At 44.2% G+C, this 20015-nt stretch overlaps 4 protein-coding genes across 4 annotated transcripts; 3 read left to right on the top strand and 1 right to left on the bottom strand.

The window, feature by feature from the left end:
- Positions 1–1325: 1325 nt before the first annotated feature.
- K444DRAFT_588982 (uncharacterized protein) lies at positions 1326–3559 on the bottom strand (the record flags this gene model as incomplete). Its single annotated transcript, XM_024878081.1, has 2 exons — positions 2222–3559; positions 1326–2065 (listed from the first exon to the last, which is right to left on the bottom strand). The coding sequence occupies exons 1-2, from the start codon at positions 3225–3227 to the stop codon at positions 1326–1328; spliced, it is 1746 nt and encodes a 581-aa protein (XP_024737328.1). The 5' UTR covers positions 3228–3559.
- A 139-nt stretch (positions 3560–3698) lies between these two features.
- Positions 3699–5847, top strand: K444DRAFT_612586 (glycosyltransferase family 21 protein). Its single transcript, XM_024880166.1, has 2 exons — positions 3699–3898; positions 3950–5847. The coding sequence occupies exons 1-2, from the start codon at positions 3810–3812 to the stop codon at positions 5466–5468; spliced, it is 1608 nt and encodes a 535-aa protein (XP_024737327.1). The 5' UTR covers positions 3699–3809; the 3' UTR covers positions 5469–5847.
- A 6383-nt stretch (positions 5848–12230) lies between these two features.
- On the top strand, positions 12231–14535 carry K444DRAFT_392462 (kinase-like protein). Its single transcript, XM_024872455.1, has 4 exons — positions 12231–13070; positions 13132–13878; positions 13967–14245; positions 14347–14535. The coding sequence occupies exons 1-4, from the start codon at positions 12366–12368 to the stop codon at positions 14473–14475; spliced, it is 1860 nt and encodes a 619-aa protein (XP_024737326.1). The 5' UTR covers positions 12231–12365; the 3' UTR covers positions 14476–14535.
- A 542-nt stretch (positions 14536–15077) lies between these two features.
- Positions 15078–17886, top strand: K444DRAFT_392482 (uncharacterized protein). Its single transcript, XM_024872456.1, has one exon. The coding sequence runs from the start codon at positions 15210–15212 to the stop codon at positions 17721–17723; it is 2514 nt and encodes an 837-aa protein (XP_024737325.1). The 5' UTR covers positions 15078–15209; the 3' UTR covers positions 17724–17886.
- The last annotated feature ends 2129 nt before the right edge of the window (positions 17887–20015 follow it).

Here is a 20015-nt window from a genome sequence, read left to right as displayed (position 1 = left end):
TAAAAGTTTGCGATCCTGCGAGTTGCCATCGCCAGGGCCCTGGACAAAGGAATGCCAATCCCTATTCAAGTGGTGGGAATGAAGGGAGTAGCGGAGTTACAAGGAGGCTGGCAGCCACCCTCGCAGTGTCAATTCGCTATCACCTCGCAGGGGTTGACTCACTGGAAAGCAGTATCATGAACCGCCATTCTCTATGTCGTCCCTAGCATAGGATTTTTAGGCAGGAAATCTTCTTCCAGCTGCCCTTCGCATTTTCCTATTAAAGATTTATCTATTTCTGTATTTACACGTCACACCTCCTGAGTAATCGCATAAAGAAAAGAACAGGGGTAAGAAGATAAAATTACGACAAGTTGAATTAAACTTTGAGGTACGTAGAATATATTAGATTCTGCTCGGTCGTTTAGTGGAGGCGTCTAGCTCTAAGATCACAATAGATGAGTTTGAGGTTAATATAGAAACTGAAATTCAATTATTCGATCTAATATATATACATATCGGAAGAGAGAGAGAGAGAGAGAGAGAGAGAGAGAGAGAGAGAGAATTAACTTTGCAAAAGCTCAACAAATGAAACTAAAACATGGACTACTCGTGAGATTTGGTCTCAGAAAGGGTTCTCTCTGCTGTGGAAACCTATCTACACGACGATGGGCGTCGCAGAAGGCTGTCAATCCGCTGGATCTTAACAGAGTAATCCTAAGTTACTCCTCGAGTTTAGCAAAATTTTCCCTTCTGGTCTGCTGGTCTGCGGCGGGCATTCCTGTAGTATCAAGGGCATTGTAGTCGTTGTGAACATTCTACCGGCGCTTTTTTTTGAAGGAGATGATCCGTTCTTCCTGCCTTCAAGTTGCAAGTGGCCGTAGAAGGCAATAAGAAGTCGTAGCCAGCTGGGAACATGACTGATAGGTTATATGGGTGCTATTGAGCATATTCAAATCGATTTGATGAAATTTGTTGTGTGAAAGCCCCCTTTCTGCTCGTTATGATCTAAATAAAGAATTTTATTATCCTAAAATAGTTTTTATTGTCTGAATAAAGATTATTATTCTCTAAATAGAGACCATAATTATCTAAACAAAGATCATTATCATTGGAACAAAGAAGCGGTAAAAGAACATCGTGAAATAAAGATTGTTTACTGAGCGGAAAGTGTGGAACCAATGGGAGGGATTAGAACATTGGAAGAGATGTCAGGGAAACGGCGATTGCAAGGCAACGAGAGGAATGGAAAAAGACGGAATCAAGCTAACGCAAAAATTGGCATTACTTCGTGAGCAATGAAACATCATTGATATCCTATGATAATGTTACATTGAAGTCCCCATTCAGTCCCTCCGTCTGTTCGCGGAGAACCTCGTCATCATAACCTCCCTAACCTTGTATCTCGCTAGCTGAGCATCGATACCCATTTTTGCCTCTTCTTCGGCTTCCAAAGGTTTGGGAATATCCACGTATACTAGAACTAATGTTTTCTTGACCTGCGTGATCACTCTGTGAATCCGATTCATCCAAGCCCAGGTCCGTGTCTCTTTGCTTTTCACGTAGTTTTGCAAGAAAGGGTTGCTGCTCCAATATGGATCACTGTAGGCTGGTAATATCAGGACCCCGAATTCGGCATGGGTGAAGACGGGACCGCGAGTGTAGAGCATGTAGTCGACCGAGAACTTGATTCCAGAGCGCAGAACCCAACCAAGCGATCGGAAATGGTGGTATACGACATAGTCGGTCATAAAGGGATCATCGGGAGACATGGATGGATTTGCTAATGGTGGGAAGTAGGATGTTTTGCGGAATAGGTAGAACAGGTCTTGATTTGGTATTGGTTTCTTGGTTTCCGGATCGAGTATATCCAGTGCACCGAGTGCGTAGGAAAGGAAGAACGCCTCTTCAAGGGTGAGTTGGATATGTTCCTGCTCTCGGATGATCAAAGGTTCTTCCTCGATTATTGTCGTTGCTGCTGCCGCTCGTTCAGGACTGGGTGGTTCAGACTGAATGAAGGTGGTCTTCTCGACGGTAGGTGAAAATCGAACGCTCTTTTGGCGCTTTATCCTTGGGGTAGAAGGACCTCCATTGACTAGAGCAGATCCGTTGGGGGGCGTACCATGAGTCTCGAGAGTATCCTCTGAATGCGTTGAAAGAGCCGATTCGTCAACGGTGTCCTCGTTCGTGTCTGATCCTCCAACAATCTCAATTTCTTCCGGTTTTGCAGATGCAAGTATACCAAGTCCATGGTTTTCTCTTGAACCAGCCCCATCGTTACTTGGAGCAGGCATGGAACTTGGCTTGAAGCTTGGTAGAGCATGACCATTGGCAGGTGCTTCATATTGAGGTGGCGTCGGCAAGCTTCCCAAGACATCCTGAGATATTGGGTCACTTGGAGGGCAGTCTTGAACTGAGTTTGGCAACGCCAAGAGTGTTGGGGGGTCGACTGGAGCTGCGTAGAATCGCTCGATGAAGTTCCGATCCATATTTTCGCCGAAGCAGGGAACGCTCGAAGGCAGCCTTTCCAGGTCAGCTTTCGAGTTTGCAAGAGCGAGAAGCTCCAGAGGTCCTACGGGGGCACAAATTTGCGACTTGAAGACCGGCAGTGGTTCTTCAGAACCTCGCAAGGCTTCAACCGCCTCAATGGTTGTGGCGTCTGTGATTGTCGATTCCGAAGTACAATTGGATTCAATCGCTTTGTCCAAAGCCGCGGCAGCCTCTTCCGCCAGCTTCTGTTCAATAGCCTCTCTTTCAATTCTTGCTCTCTCCCACTTCATCTCTTGCCGTTCCGCCCGCCTGATATTCGTCACCTCCCAAGCAGTTATATCTTTCTTTTTCGTCTTGGTGGCCCCTGCCCGCGTCTTCTGCAACTCTAGCCATTGGGGTTCACTCCGGCTCAAGCTTCCTTTTCCATAAAATCCTTGTTCCCACAACCCTCGGATAGACCGGGAGTCCGTAACGTGGACTGACCGGGTTTCCGGCGAGAACCAACCCTGATAGAGTGGTTCGAAATGCGCAGGTTGTGAATTGATTGTTTGGGACACCCACACAAACAGAATGTGGAAGAGTGAGAGAGGGTTGTGAGGGACGAAGGTCGGGAGGGGAAATGTTCGAAGAGGTGCGGGGAGAGCATACAACTTGTTCAGTTGATCGCGCTTCGAAGGTCCACGAGGTTTTGAAGGCGCTGCTGAGACCGGTGTCTTTACGCCATGGTCGACGGGGCTGATTGCTGCTGTGTCTGCCATCTTGTGAAGATGAAGCTATGGTGGGGTCATGTCGAGTCTGTTTTGAATTTGAAGCTGTTAGAAGGAGGTTGTCTGAAGGTTTCCGTTCCCAGTAAATATGGTAATTTATTGCAATGCTCAGATACCGTTGTAGTCTTCTCGAAGAGAATTGAGCCAGCATGGAAGAGCGACATAAAGTCAGAGTCATTCCTCTAAGCATCGAGTTGTGTCATCACCGCATGCACGACAGCGCCAGCATGTCCTCATCGACGTCAAATAAAAATAATCGTGTACTTACAGCTTCAGAATGGTTCCTCAAGGAGGTTGAGGGAAGTGTTCGTGGAAAATCATTCGATGTGGTTGGGGAGGGAAGCCTTTTCTTTTCCTTCGACTCTGCAAAGATTTTTAGAGCGAGAATTCCCGGTCGGATCACGTGATTTCCTTTCAAAGACCGGCCTTCCGACCATCAGGAATTTCTGTCGCTGAATTGGAAGAAAGTTGTGACACCGACCGGGGACTCAGATCCTGTCTCCGATGACAATCTGGCCTCGCGACGCCCCTTCTGCTGCTGCAAGAGCAGTAAGTGCTGCAGAGGATCATGAAATGCTGGCGTGGACCTTTGCCATCGCCTTGGCGTGTGGCTTCTGGTACCTTATCATCCTGGTCGTCCAAGTCATAGGATTTACCCAATTGTAGGTGAAACGCCTGTACTTGGGGAGTTCATACTGCTTACACACTCTAAGGTACCGCTATTACTCCTCCAAGCCGAAGCCCGCTGTGTCTCCGACGTTGAAGCTTGAAGACGTTCCACACATAACGATTCTTCGACCTGTCAAAGGACTCGAGCCACAGCTCTACGAATGCCTTGCTGCAACATTCCGACAAGATTATCCCTTGGAAAAGTTGACGATATACTTTTGTGTAGCATCATTCAGCGATCCAGCGTTTCCTGTATTACAGCGCCTGCTGGCAGACTTCCCAAGGTTCGACGTACAGATATTCGTTGAAGAAGAAGATCCGAATCTGACCGGGCATGGAGAGGAAACACACAACCTGGGACCGAATCCGAAGATCCGGAATATGAGTCGAGGGTATCGAGAAGCTAAAGGAGATATCTGTTGGATCCTTGACTGTAATGTCTGGGTTGGAAAGGGAGTCGCTGGACGGATGGTGGACAAGCTCTGCGGATTCGAGGCACGCGGGACCAAAGCTATTCCCTACAAATTTGTCCACCAACTGCCCCTCGTTGTGGACAGTGTAGGGGCAAGCGTAGGAGAAGAAGCCAGGGGACTTCTCAGAGACCACCATGAAAGCCAGCACGTCTCATCCACCAACTCAGCAGCATACGATGTCCTCTCCCTACCCAAGAACGAGTCAACATCTGGTACAATGCTGCGAACCGGCGGCGGTCGTCTCGAAGAAATGTTTATGGCCTCTTCCCACGCAAAATTTTACACCGCAATAAACACTGTTTCCATTGCTCCCTGCATAGTCGGCAAGTCAACCATGTTCAGGCGATCCCACCTCAACTACCTGACTTCAGGAGCCTCTCCCTACTGCCCCGGCATTGACTTCTTCTCCGAGAATATTTGCGAGGACCATCTTATCGGCGACCTCCTCTGGAGAAAGAAAGTAGGCGAAGAGAAAGCGGGCCAAAAGTTCTACAAGCACGGCTTAGTATTCGGAGATCTGGCAATCCAACCCATGGCAGGAATGTCAGTACGAGAGTACATCGCTCGCCGCGTTCGTTGGCTAAGAGTACGGAAATGGACCGTCACGCTTGCCACTCTTGTAGAGCCAGGGGTTGAGCCTCTTCTCTGTTCAGCGTATGGGGCATTTGCAGTCACCACTCTGCCTTGGTTCCATTCCGTTTTTGAGATTCCGCAGACCTGGCATACATTTACCGTTTTCTGGCTGATCAGCGTGATGGCTTGGATGAGCATGGATACCCTTTTGTATGCAAAACTTCACTCCGGAGCGTCAGTGGAGCTAGACGATGACACTCCATCCTTCACTCGACCTCTGGGACACTCGCGACGACCGTTTAAAGAATGGTTCGCCGCCTGGGTCGGGAGGGAGTTCCTCGCTTGGCCGATCTGGGCTTGGGCTTGTCTTGGTGGCACGACGGTGATGTGGAGGGGCAAGAAGTTTAGAGTCGGGTTGGATATGAAAGTTGTTGAGATCAAGGATAGGGGTAAGGCTGGCGGTTCTACGCCTGAGTTGGAGAGAGCGAGGTCGAGGAGTAAGGATAGACAGGATTGAGACGTAGAGACGATACGATAGCTACGTAATACCTAATGTTATGCCCTCAGCTGCCTGTCTCCTGCGTACTTTGATCTCCAATGCGAGTTGCGGTGCCACTTTTCCAATTATTGCCCTGCTATTTTACTCTTTTTCATCCTGAAGTCATATTGACCTCATATTTCAACACTTCTTCAAGTGAAGAACACGTGTTTCTTTAATCAATGATGCAGCCTTTGATACCTTCGACTTGGCTCGTTTGTTGTGCATGATTCGTAATTTCAAGTAATCTGAGACGAGTTGGGTTGTGATCAAATGGGGGGAATGAGTGAGGGGAGGATTAAAGGGAGACGACGACCCGCGGTATTTCGGTTACGAGCCGGCTCCCACTAGTCTGTGCGTACAGGCCTGTTTTCAGGCCACACTTCACCTCGCACCCACCATAATTTCCTGAATACCCCTAGACTCAGCATTAATTTTTTCTTTCGCTCGTTCCGTTTAGTCTCTGGGCGTGAGCAACTGCTGCTTTAACCTGAGCTGAGGGTGAGCATACCTGAGCCGAGGGTGAGCATGCCGGAGCAGAGCCTGAGCAAGCCTGAGCAGAGCCTGAGCAGAACCTGAGCAGAACCTGAGCATACAGTCGGTCCGATCCAAAAGCAACAAATTGGTCGCTCTTTTACGCCCATAATAACTTTTTAACTATAACCCCAATTAATTTATACTAAGTTATGCAATTATAGAATAGAACCAGGCGAAAAATACCTATTAATCGGATTTTTAATATAATTTGTGGTTTATTAATAATTAAGGCCTAAAGTATACGGACCCTTTCTATTTTATTGATTTTTCGTTATACAAAACGCGAATATTTCTACTTGCTAAGGTCACGTGAGCCCGTACTTTAAGGGGATATTACAGTATCTTACTAGCCTTATTATTAATATAATATTAATATTTAAGCCCTATAAGCTTAGAAGAACCTTCCTAAATATCAAATATAGCTTTCTCTAGTACTATATATTATATATATATAGTAAGGCTCTAGTTATATAGGATTCAAGCTAATTTTGGCCAAACTAATTTTATAAACTCTAGCTACCTTCGCTTTCCTGCTTTTATATATTATCCTATTCCTCTATTACTATTTTAGATATTGTTCTATAGCGTCTTTGCTTCTTTATATACCAAGCAGCTTGTTTAATACTCAATCCCTTCCGATACGTATCTATCTAGCGGAATATACGATTACAGAACCTTTGTATAGTCTTAATCAAACAAGCTTCAAGTACCTCTACTACCTTAACTTTGGTATCTGGGAAGCTAGTCTTTTTTACTTAATAATATCGAGTTTTGCTATACCCCTAATATATCTCAATTAGGTTGATTTCGTAGTGGAACTTTGGTAAAAACACAGCCTTATACCCTCGCTCTATAATAAGCTCTTTAACTTGAGACTTCTCTTTAAAGAAGTCTTAGTGATTTAATAGAATACGAGCTAAACAGTATATTTATTTAATAGCGGGAGGATATTTAAGAAATATAGTATACCTAGTATCCTTTGGGCACTTAAATCTTAAGCCAGGGATATTATAATCTCGCTTAATGAGAATCTATTCCATACCTTTAGGCTCTCTTTCTCTATTCGGATTAAGTTGCTAAAGAACTTGAATGGTACCCTATAGCCCCGGAATCATATACTCCGGTGGGAAATATATATCTCTCCTATAGGGCTTAATATTACCCTTTTTAACCCCCCCGGTGCCTTATTTATACTAAAGGCGTTTAGTATACCTTTGCTATACGAAGCATATACAGAAGACTAATTAAATATTAGAATAGCTATATAGTTTGAGTGCTTCTATTCAAATATATCGAGCGTCCTAGTAATCTGAACTAGTAGCTATTTTGTATCTTACTAGGGGTTTCTATTTAAGCCTGGATATATAATTTAATAGATATCCAAATCGAGGTTATTTGGGATAAAGATACCTTTATTATTTGGTACCCTAATATGCTTTTTAGGGCCCACAAACTCAGAATCGTGAATTAGCCTCTCTTTACTTTTTCCGGGCATTTTTTGCTAATTATCTACTAGCTAGAGGCTCTTTTTATAATCGAAACTATGGAAATAGCTCTTATTATAGAAGTATATTATATATATCTGACTTCTAATTAGGAGTATAGATTAAATCATATACCATATACTAGCTTTATCCTCCTTATATTAAACTATATATAATAAAAGCTTATTTATTAGTAGTAAAAATACCTCTTAATAATACTGAATTATATTAGGTTATTCGTATCCATTTATATAAAGCCCTTTCTTAGTTTTATGGTAATAAAAGCCGAGCCTAGGAAGCTATAAGTAAGCTATACTGCGAGTAATAGGCTTGTTAATTATCGATAATAATTAAGGTAAAATCTCCTAATTAATGGTATTTAGGAAATTATTTAGTAATATTATTCCAAGCTCTTAATTAATTAACCAAGTTCGATAGGCTAAGAATATATCCTTATTATCCAGATAAGATACTCTATTTCTTTTACTACCCCTAGCCTCTTGCGAAATACCATACTATTATTAATAGTAATTAAATAACTCCCTAATTTGCCGAGTAAGCGTCTTTCTATTATTAGAATAATAATTACTAGCGGTTACTAAAAGAGATATATTGATTTTTCCTAGCTAATATTGCCCTGGCTTTATAAGCTATTGGGTATATTACCGGAGTAAGTATAAGTTAGTAATTATACGAGAGATATAGGGGTCTTTTATTTATACTAGCTTTATATCTATATTATTAAGGACTTCCTAATAAGTTATTCATATATCTAGAGCTTTGTTATATCTATAAGTATCTCTAATAAGGGTATCCAGAAGTAGTTTATTTGCTTTATTATCTTTATCTTTAAGCCTTTACTCTTTCCTTAATTATATATCCCTAGAAATATTAATTAGTCCCCTAATAATATCGAATTATAGCCTCTTTTATTTAAAAGATAGTATAATTATAGGAATCTTAAGCCTACTAGATTATACTATAGCTTAAGTATCTTTTGCCCTCTAGTTATATATATGTATTTATTAAGTTCTCAATAGCTTTACTAATTCCTTTATTAATTTGGAGTAATACAAGCCTCTAGAAGCTAGAAATATTCTTAGTATACTTATATTATAATATAAAAATAAGTAAATAAGTAAGAAACTTACTAGTTTATTCTATAAGTCTCTAATCTCGCTATGTAACTATAGGCTTCTCTAAAATAATCGTTTCATTTCCACTAATAAGAAGCTTTTACTAAACCCAAAAGAGGGTCGAATCTTCAAGCTCTTTATTACTTGGTTTAATATCTGAATTATTAGAATTATCCTCTATATTAGAGGGTTTCCCATACCGTTCATTAATAGTCGCTTGGATTACAGCTTCTTTAGCTATAGTGAGAACTATAATTAAATCAAGAGTTGAATCAGCTCGCTTGCGTTTCTAAAGGTTTATAGAGGTAGCCATTGGAAGTATTCAAGAGAGGTACTTAATTATATTTGTGGTTATTGAGATATTAATATAATTATAGAAAAGCGGTTAATGGAAAGGGGCAGTCACGTAATAATAAAGTAAAAAAATAACCATATAAAACGCGAATATATTTGCTTGCTTAATTACATATATTATAACTTCCTTAATAATAAAGATATTATAATTTCGAGAGTATAGAATTAATCCCTAGAGTATATAGTATCGTTTTAATTAATACGATTTATATTAACTAGTATTATGGTGATTTTTATTTTTATTTGTTGCTTTTGGATCGGACCGACTGTATCTTGATCATCCTGGGCACCCGTGAGTCAGCCAGCGCACCATAATATGGGACCCATTTTGGCCTCCTGCGTGCCTGGCTACAGTTTCCTTACCGAATTTTGCCTGGGAATCCGCTTCTGTTCCCTTATAGTTTCTTGCGGAGCAGATTTTGGATTCCCGTAAAATAGCACGTGACTCGTAGTTTAACGCCGTCCCCTTTCCAAAGTTCAACATCGCTTCTATCTTGTTCCTACCTATCTCGAGAAGCCAACGCCATATTTACGTACACATGGCCTGACACTATGGCGAATAATCCCAGATCAGATATTATCCAAGTTAACTTTATGTCTGGGCTTAATATTCTGGCAAGGAAAATAAAAACGTCAAATGACTAAAACCGGACTCCCAAGTCTGAAATAACAAAAACCGGACTCGGAAACAAAGTGACTTACTTTTACGTGCGGAAGCCTAGGAAAACCAGGTACCTCATCTGCGCGGCTGCGTTAGGCACATCGTCGCTAAGAGCTCTGCTTAAAAAATTCGCTTTTGCCATTTCATATTATTTAGATCATTACTTCTACACTATATAAAACCACTAAATATATATTAATCTTGATAATTTTTTAGTATCTAGAGAGCAGAGACCTATATCTCAAATCTATATACTTAGTTTATATAGAGAATATTAGTTAGTTATTAATAAAACACTTATTAAAGTTAATATATTAATAAATCGCATAAGCAAGTGAATTCCACCCTAGAACGGCTCTAACTAACGCTTTTCTAGACGTCTAGTATCTCGTCCTATTAACTAATAAACCGGCTAATTAGAGCGAGTTTTGCTTACGTACTAATAACTTCACTTCCTTATTCTCTTCCTCTAAAAGTGTGATGGGCACACGTGATGGCGCATGGACAGGTGTCAGATGTCGTGGATCTAGTTTCCTATTTGGGGTAAAGCTTGCGATCGGAATCGTATGGATCGCATGGGATCGCATTTCCTAATTAAGTAAAGGGTTTCGCATGCTTGGCTAAGCACTAGGGAATATATAGGGAGACGCTCCTAGCTTTGGAAAGGGGCATCGATTAGTCTTTTGCTGGAATCAATTCTTGGAATCAGTTACACTTGCAAGCGTCACTCTGCAGCATACTTACCTTGACTACTTGTACACTACACTGCTATTACGTGCTTCACAAAAAGTATCTTAGCGACTTAGTAGGGCTTGTCTACCATTTGAGTTATATTAACTATTCTAGTTAGCTTATAAGATAGAAAGTAAGAGGGGTTATAATCTGGCTATAGGTTTACTATTTAGTAAATAGTATTATAAGAGTTATAAGATACCTAATAGCCGCTTCTAGATTTTCCTTACTATTCTTATCCTCCTTTCTTTACTTCTCTTACTTAAAGAGTCTTTAGGCTTATTATAGTATATATGTCTTAATATTATATCTAATAACCGCTTATCTTCCTTAATTTCCTCTTTAACTAATTTATACTATATCCTAGATCTAGCTATCCTCTCTTCGTAATTAACTTATATTTATTAATATTTAGCCTAGAGGTAATACGCTACTTATCGAGCTATATTAAGGATTTTACTAGAGCTTAATTACCTTTACTTAAGATTATTAGTTAATACTTTTACTTCTTAATCTCTGTATTAATATTAATCTAGATTTAATAACCTTCTTTTAAATACTACTTTATAGCAGCTATCTCTTTATTTACATATATTATTATCTCTTAAATTATTTAAGGAAAGGTTTTCCGTGAAGTTAAGTTAAAGACTTAAGAGAAGTACTTCTTTATATAAGTTACTAATAGCACGATATACTTCGCCTTTAATAAGTTTATCTAAGCTTAGTACTCTGCGTTTATTACTTTACTTTAGCTATATCCTTATTCTAAAGAGTCTCTTTATATACTTATACCTCTAGTAATAACTTTCTATAATAATACACGAGCTTACAGGTAAAGAAGCGGTATTGTAACGGCTGGTGTCACATGGTTGGTTTCAGCCAAAGGGGTTGGTTTCAGCTAAGGTTCCAAGCTATGGTTCAAACCAAGCTCGCTTCCAAAGCTCGGCGTTTCAGTGGTTTTGGCCATACCTACTTATCCACTGCCACACCTCACTCCTTCTCTCCTTAGCTTTAGATTCTGTAGGACATTGGAATCATAGATCTTTGAGCATCGTTCCATTGCTTTGTTCCTGCCGTCACAGGTATAAAGAAGTACTTTTAAAAGCTAATTAGAGTAATCCTATTAGTCTAATACTAAGGAGAATCTAAAGATAAAGAGAGAAAAGAAGAAGAGAAGAGAGAACGGCCTGAGATCTTATTTCCCTTGCTCATAAGATTGCACGTCCGAATTGGGTATAGTATAGAAGCCAGGCGGCGCAGGGCTAGGTAAGCGAACGTCCCGTGACAATGTTCAGTTGCGAGTGAGCAGAGCGTAGTATTCGCATCAGATCGTTTGTATTGTCTAGTTCTAAAGAGAGGAAGAAAAGCGAAGCCTGACGAGCGTATAAATACGTGCCAGTACGTTCAGCTTACTAAGAGAGCTTCTGGTTGGCCAGGCAGGAGCGACCCACGTGAGCACGCGGGGTGCTCGTGCGACAAAATCACTTATTATCACTATATGCGTTTTATATCTCACGTGTTCTTCTAGAAGTTTCCACTATCAGCTACCTGCCTGCTACACTGCGGTGCGGTTTGATTATCAGGCTCCTGCATATACTGTACAGGAGCTCCACTGGCTTCGTCTGCAGCAATTGGCCGATTGGACCATGTAACATTGCACAGCATACAAAGTACAGTACTTTGTATCATAGGCGGTCCGCGATTGGGTGTAGCCAGCCACCTGCAACCGCCATAGCTTGTGAGCCCGTAGAAAAAAAAAGCGCACCTAGTCCAGACAGTCCATGAGAAGCGGGGTACGGTAGTTCCGTGGTTCTCAGTCCCAGAATCTGCCTCACGACTTGCTTTGCTCTCCCGCTCCTACCCCCATCCTCAAATACTGTTGCCAAGGCCCGGTCCATTGCTCCTTGCTACCTGACATCGCTTTTTCTGTGACTTTCTAGAGCTATTCTGATATTAACTCATAACCGCGACCATGCGAGCAACCTTTTCGGACTCCGACGCTGGCGCCACAGATCTTGGGGAGCTTTTGATGCATTCCGCAAAGAGGGCAAAGAATGGCGAATTATTTTGGCCCTTTGGGATCCTGTGCCGGCTATTGACTCGGGATCGCATCGACCATGTTCTACAGTCTCTAACAATATTTCTTAACGGCAGGCCCTCAAACTTCACCGTTGACATGATTGGGCCTATATACGAGTCGGCAGAAGTCGCACCCGGCTTGGAGGAACCTATACGGCATAATGAAGTAGTTGCTCTTCGGGATGAAGGCCAACGACGTCTCCGAATCCTCGCTATCCTCCTCCTCCTCGACAGACTACAGGACATTCTCGACTTCGTAGACTCTGGTGTAACCGACGCTGATCTTCCGCTAGAGATCGACGAGGAGCACTCAGCAATCCTAGCCAACGGCAGGGCGACATCTCTGGGCTGTTTGCTTCTCTGGAGACCATTCTTAAAAAGGTCCTTCTTGCGGGAACAATTCTCGGTAAAGACGAAATTCTTCGAAGAGCCTACAATCGATACAGTGCATCATTATAGACTTGACGAACAAGACATTCTACCTTTTTTGGAGGCGGACGACACGCGATCTCTGGCTCCCATGACTGGAGCTTTTGGGGAGATTGTCTCTGTAATCATCGACCCTCTGTCACATAACTTTCAAAGGCTACTCAATGACGTATGTAATTGCAACGGATGGCGAGGCTGCACAAGCTGATGTTCACTAATTCCCCATCAAGATTTCAATCCAGTCCCGAGTCTTCGCTGTTAAGCAGCTCTATAGCGGCGAAGCCGTTACCAAACAGGATTTCTGGCGGGAGGTTTCTGCCCTCCGGAGGTTCAATGGGGCTTTTCACAATCGCCACCTCGTTACAATCCTCACAACTTACGAACAGAATGGGCGGCTTCACATCGTTTTCCCGCTTGCAAAAGGCAGCCTGCCCACCTACTGGAGAGTTGTCCCTGGCTCGCTCGCTCAGCCAACTGCGCCAGACACCCGCGGCCTCCAGTGGCTCGCGGCTCAAATCCTGGGTCTCGCAGAGGCCCTGAAGTTTGTCCAAAACCCGGAAGAGGACGTATTTGGCATACATGGAGACGTCAAGCCTTCTAATATTCTCTGGTACCCAATTGAGACATCCTCCGAGACATCTTCTGGACGCCTGGTACTCTCTGATTTCGGTGCCTCCACCATCTACCGCCGACACACTAACCTAACTAAGGCCTTGGCCGTTACTGCCACGTACCGCCCTCCGGAATTCGATTTCATTGATAGACCCAGGTCGCGGACCTGGGATATCTGGAGTTTTGGCTGTGTCCTCCTTGAAATGGTCTGCTGGGTCTTCGACGGAATCGATGGTGTCACCGCCTTTTCAGCAGACAGAATGTCAAATATGGTGGACCATTTTGAGGATGCCTTTTTCAAAGTACTGAACCATACAGGACCAGAGAAGCCTTCTGTAATCAAGGTCAAAGAACAAGTGACGCGGGTACGTCCTTCTCCAAGATATGCCACCAGTCCTCAACGCCGCCATTTCGTTCAACATGTACGAGATTCTGACACAACCGCGCGAATAGAAGATTTCGGCTCTCCACGCTGATCCACGCTGTTCTAGCTACATCCACAAGTTGCTGGATCTGATAGAACATGACATGCTCATCGTCCAGGCTTCGGACAGAGCTTCCGTATCTGCGGACGCGGGCGATATAAATTTAACAGCTCACGTGGCCGGAATTGACGGTTCCAAAGGAGACCCCGTACCTGAGTACATAACGGCTACTAAGACGGAGGTGGCTCGGCTGCATAGGATTTACGCCCCCGAGCTGGTTGAGCGCCTCAAATCGATTAATAGCAAGGTTGGTGACCCAGATTACCTTGTGAAGCCAGCGTCGTGGTCGGAGCCCCAGAAACGAGTCGAGTCATCCGTAACAGTCGAGATAAACAATGAAGTTCCCAGAATGTTAGCCCAGGAGCAAATGGAGCAAGCTCGGGTCGTCGGCAAGACGACCTTGGCAATATCTTTGTCGCTCCAGCGATCTATGCGAATCCGGGGAAGGCGCTCTATACAGTTGCTTGGCCAAGCTAAGCCGGGGCTTCAGCCAAGATCGCCAAACCACCCCAGGTCTGGCGAGCCCCCACGAAACAACTCCTCACTCATCAAATCTCCTGCAGAGGACGGCTCGCTCAGAACTGACCCAGAGGGGCTTCAGCCATCAGACGGCGGGTCCGATGCCGCAGACAGACTGCCACTACGGAAGCAGGTGATGGAGGAGATTAAAGAAGCCGCCCAGACTTTGGGTGGAGGATTCCTGGAAGGCAGTGACATAGTCGAGGCGACATTTAACCTGCAATGGGAACTTCGTCGTTGCATTGAGACCGAGCTCGACGGCGACGCAGCCCTGAGCTCCGTTTTCACCATCTCGGGCGATGCATCCCATGCGTGGGCGACCTCTTGCGGAGAGTATGTGAGCTACACGTGGGGTGAGCTCGGCACAGAATTCTTGGAGACGCTGTCGAGTGCCTTGGGGGCAACCTCACCAGCAGGGCCACTGGGTGAGCATCTCATCACCTCTATCTCCCCGAATTGGACATCTCATCCCAGCCTGTTGCGCTTAACTGTACCAAGTGGTTCGGTTGAAGATTTATAGCGCTGGCTGACACTAGGCGTATTGCTTGACATTCGCTGAGTCCCTGATCCCACTGACTGTAGCCGCAGATCAAAATGTTGGGGCCTTCAAGATTCATCTTCCTGCTACCAGCGACGAGCCAACCATTACATCGACTATCACGTTTTCTGGTGAGGCATCGCAGGTTCCAGCTATGGCACAGCTCCTGGTCTGGATTGCGGTCACTTTCCGACTGCCACCAAGATCCAACAAGCTCTCGTCCTCTACCGCGCGATTCACGGCCACCTCGTCAGCATTCAGCATCCAGCTCGAACAGCTTGACGAACTGAAGGACAGTGGCCCCGGAATATGCTGGACCGCCCTCTTTCCTAGCACCGTGGTGGCCGACGGCTTTCCTGTACCGCTTGTTCCGGACATGTTTGGTCTTCAAGTCCCACTCGGCATCATTGTCGAGCTGGCGGAGATCATGCAGGACGTGACGCTCGAGGACGACGACGAGGCCGATGCGGGCACGTACCTGGATGGTATCCGCTGGCGACTCTATCCTACCAAGTATGACAGCCAGGAGAACACGGTTCAGTGGCACCTCTCCCGAAAGGCCCTAGGCGAGGATCCCAACCACCCGAGCTTTGCAGAGGATGAGAGCGCTGGCTGGCTAGTAGGCGTCAAACCAGAGACCCTAGCAAACGCCACGGCCATCGTTGGCTACTGTAGCCAAGTGGCGGTGCAGCTCGGTACTGAATCCCGCCTTCGCCTGTACAAGAGATACCGAACGTCCGGGGCCAGGTTTGAAAAGCCCCCCGCAGAGGCGGCGCCGAGCAGTGCGACTCTGGGAGGCAGCGTCTTGGGTCACCTGATGGCGTCGATTACGACAGTGCTGAAGTTCAAGGCAGGGCTGAAGTACTCGGTCGCCGACATCAAGGGCATGTCGCTGAAGGATATCTTGGATCACTCCGCCAAAGAGCCCATCATCCTCTTCGAAACGGAGCTCGGCCAAGAGCGCGGGTGGATGGTGCCTCAGCTGTCTCTAATCCACGAGGCGTACAACTACTGGGCCTTCCGCGAGGCGAAGAAAACGGGCAAGGCGATTCCGTATGCCGCCCTCTGGGACGAGGCAGTCAAGAACGCTGAGAAGGAGCCGGAGCCGGAGCCGGAGCCGGAAGGCGACCCAGATGAAGCCAAAGAGAGAGAGCGACGGAAAAAAGCGAAGCCTATCGATGCGGAGGGCGAAATCAAGAAGATATACACGGCCATCCATAACCGCGTGGTCCAGAACGCCGAAGCCGACGAGGAAGCCGGGCCGTCGGTTCGGCTGGGCCAGACGCCCATGCCCGGCTGGGACTGGCTCGATCTCACCGACAGCTGGTCCGTGTCGCGGCGGCGCGACGCCCGGCGCGACGGCAACGTCTTCACCTGGAAGCAGAAGCCGTCGTGGCTCCGGCTCACCCGGTACGTGCCCGTCTTCCTGGGCCGCGGCATGGAGCAGGTGATCGTCCCCGTGGGCGCGAGCGCCGAGCTGGTGTGCGGCCAGTGGCAGCCCGTGCCCGGCGGCTTCAAGCGCAACTATCTCGTCGCCTATGTCGAGTGCCTGCGCAGCCTGGCCGAGAAGAACGGCAACCTGGACGTGTGGCGGCTGATTGACGACATTGCGTGGAAGTTTACGGACGCCGAGTTATTCGAGCCCTGCAAGCAGGCTTGCCTGGCGGACAGAACGAAATGTCCCAAGCAACCCCAACACCTCTGCAAGCGCAAAGGAGACAAGAAGAAGAGCGACACCTTACCGGCCCCGGGCGTCGGCGCCGTCATCTTCGGGGCGAAGCGCAAGAGCGAGAAACAGCTGACGAAGATGCCTGCAGCTGTTGGGGAAGAGGAGGAAGAAGACGAGGAGGAGGCAGTGGTGGAGGCAGTGGCGGAGGAAGAGGATGAGGAGGCAGAAGTGGAGGCAGTGGCGGAGGCAGAGTTGGAGGAAGAGGGAGAGGGAGAGGACGGGCCGCCGGTGCCTGCTGCCCCTGGCATCCCGATAAATCACGAGGACCCCGCCGGGAGAGAGCTGGTGGCGGCGGTGGGGATAGCAGAAGCTCTGGGAGACCCCTTATTACCGTTTGGAGACGAGGGCGCTCTGCCTGTCCCCAGCCCTGTGCCGCCTAACCCTGGAAACGGCCAGGAGAGGAGGAGGAAGTTGGCGGACAATGTCCACATTTTTGACGATGAGGACGATGCGCCACCGGCCCCAGAAAATGTCCAGGTGAATAACAGGAAGCCCGTGGTGGATGCCCAAGTTGAAAATCAGGATGATGTGCCGCAAGCCCAAGAGAAGGTCCGGGCGAATAACAGGAAGCCGACAACGGGTGCCCAAGTCTTTGACAATCACGACGATGCGCTACCGGTTCCGGGGAACGTCCAGGTGAATAAGAGGAACTTGGTGGACGCTCAAGTTTTGGACGGCAAGGATGATGCGCTACTGGCCCCGGGGAATGACCAGGAGAATGACAGGAAGCTGGCGGCAGATGCCCGAGTCTTTGGTAACAAGGATAGTGCGGCAGCCGACCCCGCGCTGAAGGTAGATGCCCAGGAGTCGCAGCCCGTGGTGACGATCCAGGTACTCATGCTCCAGTGTGAGGGGGTAGGCAGGTGGCTGCACGATAACTGGCACCTCTTGGTCATAACAATCCTTATAGCGCTGCTTGTAAGGAAGTACACAGAGTGAATCAGAAGGGAGAAGAAAGAAAGTAAGCAAATAGATCTCTTCTGGGACTGACTGTTTAGCTTCCTCGTCTGTCACCATGCAGTAGATGCCGTACTAGTTAGATATAAGCCGCTGTAACCGTCAGAAGACCGGCTTTAGGACCGGTCCTTTCTCATGAAGCTCTAAGCAGCAGCTCAACAGAGGGTTATTGTACTGGTGAAGTGTTGCTCAAAGGGTATTTGATTGCCTTGGATGTAAATCTTCCGCGTACAATTCAAGCCTACGGGCCAGGAGAGTTTTTGAACTCACCTCATTCATTAGGTTACTATAGCACCTTGTAGCGCTGATTATAGCATACTGGAGCCTATGGCTCGGTATAAACTAGCTAGATATATATATTTTAACCCCCCACTAATGGCACAGTTGCAGCGCTCTAGGGATCTATCTATCTACCAACTGCTTACTCTGAACCAACTAAATGTCAATTCCTAGTCCTTCTTTCCAAAGAATGCCAGCACGTTCTGGTTGCCGCAGGCGGCCGCAACGTCGATGGCCGTGACAGTTATCGCTTCGGCTACAGCTTTAGCCCAGACTGTAGTTGGAGTATATGGCAGATGTCACGGGACGCTCGCTTGCCTAGCCTAGCGCAACGTAGCTTTAGGGTCAGACCCGTTTCAGACGTGCAATCTTATAGTTAGGGAATATAGGCCCTTATAGGGATTCCCTCTTGTCTTCTTCTTTTCTTTCTTTATCTTTAGATTCTCCTTAGTATTAGACCTATATAATTATTTTAATTAGCTTCTAAAAGTGCTTCTTTATACCTCTTCTTTATTTATAAGCTCGTATATTATTATAGTATAAGTAAGTCTTTTTACTACTTATAATATAGCCTTAACTAAGAGAATAGAATTTCAAATTATAAGCAAGACTATTAAGAGCTATTAAAAGATATAAATTATTTTATTTAGATTATTAGAAGAAGTTATATAATTAATAATAATATTTATATATTCGAGAAATACTATTTCTATTATTCTAATTATATTTATTATATTAATTTCTTTATCTTCTTTTTAAAAAAAGAATAGATTAATAACTTTTAGATCTTAATAAAATTAAAATATCTTATTCTTAAATAAGTTAAAATAAAAAAGCTTATTTATAGTTTTATAATCTCTAAATACTTTCTTTATAATAAATTTAGTAAGATATATAAGAATTAGATTATAAAAGAATAATCGAGATTATAAGCCTTTATATAATAAATACTTTAGCTTATTTTATAATTAGTTTTTAAAAAATAGCTTTAAAATATAAAATAATAAAACCTTACTTTTTATCTAGTTTAAATATTATATTTTTAATATCTTATATAACTTATATTATAAACTCTAGCCTTTTATTCTTATTTTAAAATATTTTAAAAGTAATATCTTAGTTATTATAAAATATATACTCGCTTAGTCCTATATTACTAAATGTTTATATTAGACCCAATTCGAATATATAATCTTATAGGTAAGAGAAATAGGATCTCAGGCTATTCTCTTTTCTCTTTTTCTTTTTTCTTTTTATCTTTAGATTCTCTTTAGTATCAGACTTATATAATTGTTCTAATTAGCCTCTAAAAGTACTTCTTTATACTACTTCTTTACCTATAAGCTTATATATTATTATATTAGAATCTAAAAATTGTTTTTACTAGAAACGGCCTATTATAATATTTTACTAATAAGGAAACATATCTAAAAGAAGTCGAATTTAATTCCTAAACTCTAGATAGTAATATATTTTTAAAGAGCCGGGTAATTAGAGACTACCCGTATAGCTAGTAGAAGCAGGATCTGCTTTATTAGAAAATACTAGTATAAAACTACTAAATTATAATATTAAGGAAAATAGATTAATTAATTAATAATAGAAGTTCCAAATAACTTCTTTAATATAAAGGCAAATATAAATAGAAAGTAATAGTTAACTTATATATTATTGAATTGGTACTAGCTTACTAGTCCTTCCAGTACCAGGTTCAACTACTAATATTAGCTTTGCCACTCTCATTTATAATGGTTTACTATGGAAGCCTATGGAATAGCTCACTATGGAAGCTCAGGGAACGCTCACTAATATATATGAGTCATCTGATTTATAATATACTGGAGGAAATCGCCACCCACTAGTGGGTATATAAGAACTGTACTTTAGATTCCCTCCTCTCCTTTTTTACTCTTCACTCTCCTGTATCTAGTCATTTTACAGATTGTCAACCTCCAATATATCGATTTTCCATCAATAAATCGATCACTTTCCAAT

This window comes from Hyaloscypha bicolor, assembly GCF_002865645.1.
Source record: "Hyaloscypha bicolor E unplaced genomic scaffold K444scaffold_60, whole genome shotgun sequence".
Taxonomy (NCBI): domain Eukaryota; kingdom Fungi; phylum Ascomycota; class Leotiomycetes; order Helotiales; family Hyaloscyphaceae; genus Hyaloscypha; species Hyaloscypha bicolor.
This window is presented reverse-complemented; position numbering and strand designations above follow the sequence as displayed.

Coding starts and splice junctions, on each gene's coding strand:
- K444DRAFT_612586 (XM_024880166.1), top strand. CDS start 3,810: ATGCTGGCGTGGACCTTTGCCATCGCCTTGGCGTGTGGCTTCTGGTAC. Junction 3,899..3,949: donor GTCATAGGATTTACCCAATT/GTAGGTGAAACG, acceptor ACACACTCTAAG/GTACCGCTATTACTCCTCCA.
- K444DRAFT_392462 (XM_024872455.1), top strand. CDS start 12,366: ATGCGAGCAACCTTTTCGGACTCCGACGCTGGCGCCACAGATCTTGGG. Junction 13,071..13,131: donor TTCAAAGGCTACTCAATGAC/GTATGTAATTGC, acceptor TTCCCCATCAAG/ATTTCAATCCAGTCCCGAGT. Junction 14,246..14,346: donor TCAAATCGATTAATAGCAAG/GTTGGTGACCCA, acceptor TGAAGTTCCCAG/AATGTTAGCCCAGGAGCAAA.
- K444DRAFT_392482 (XM_024872456.1), top strand. CDS start 15,210: ATGGCACAGCTCCTGGTCTGGATTGCGGTCACTTTCCGACTGCCACCA.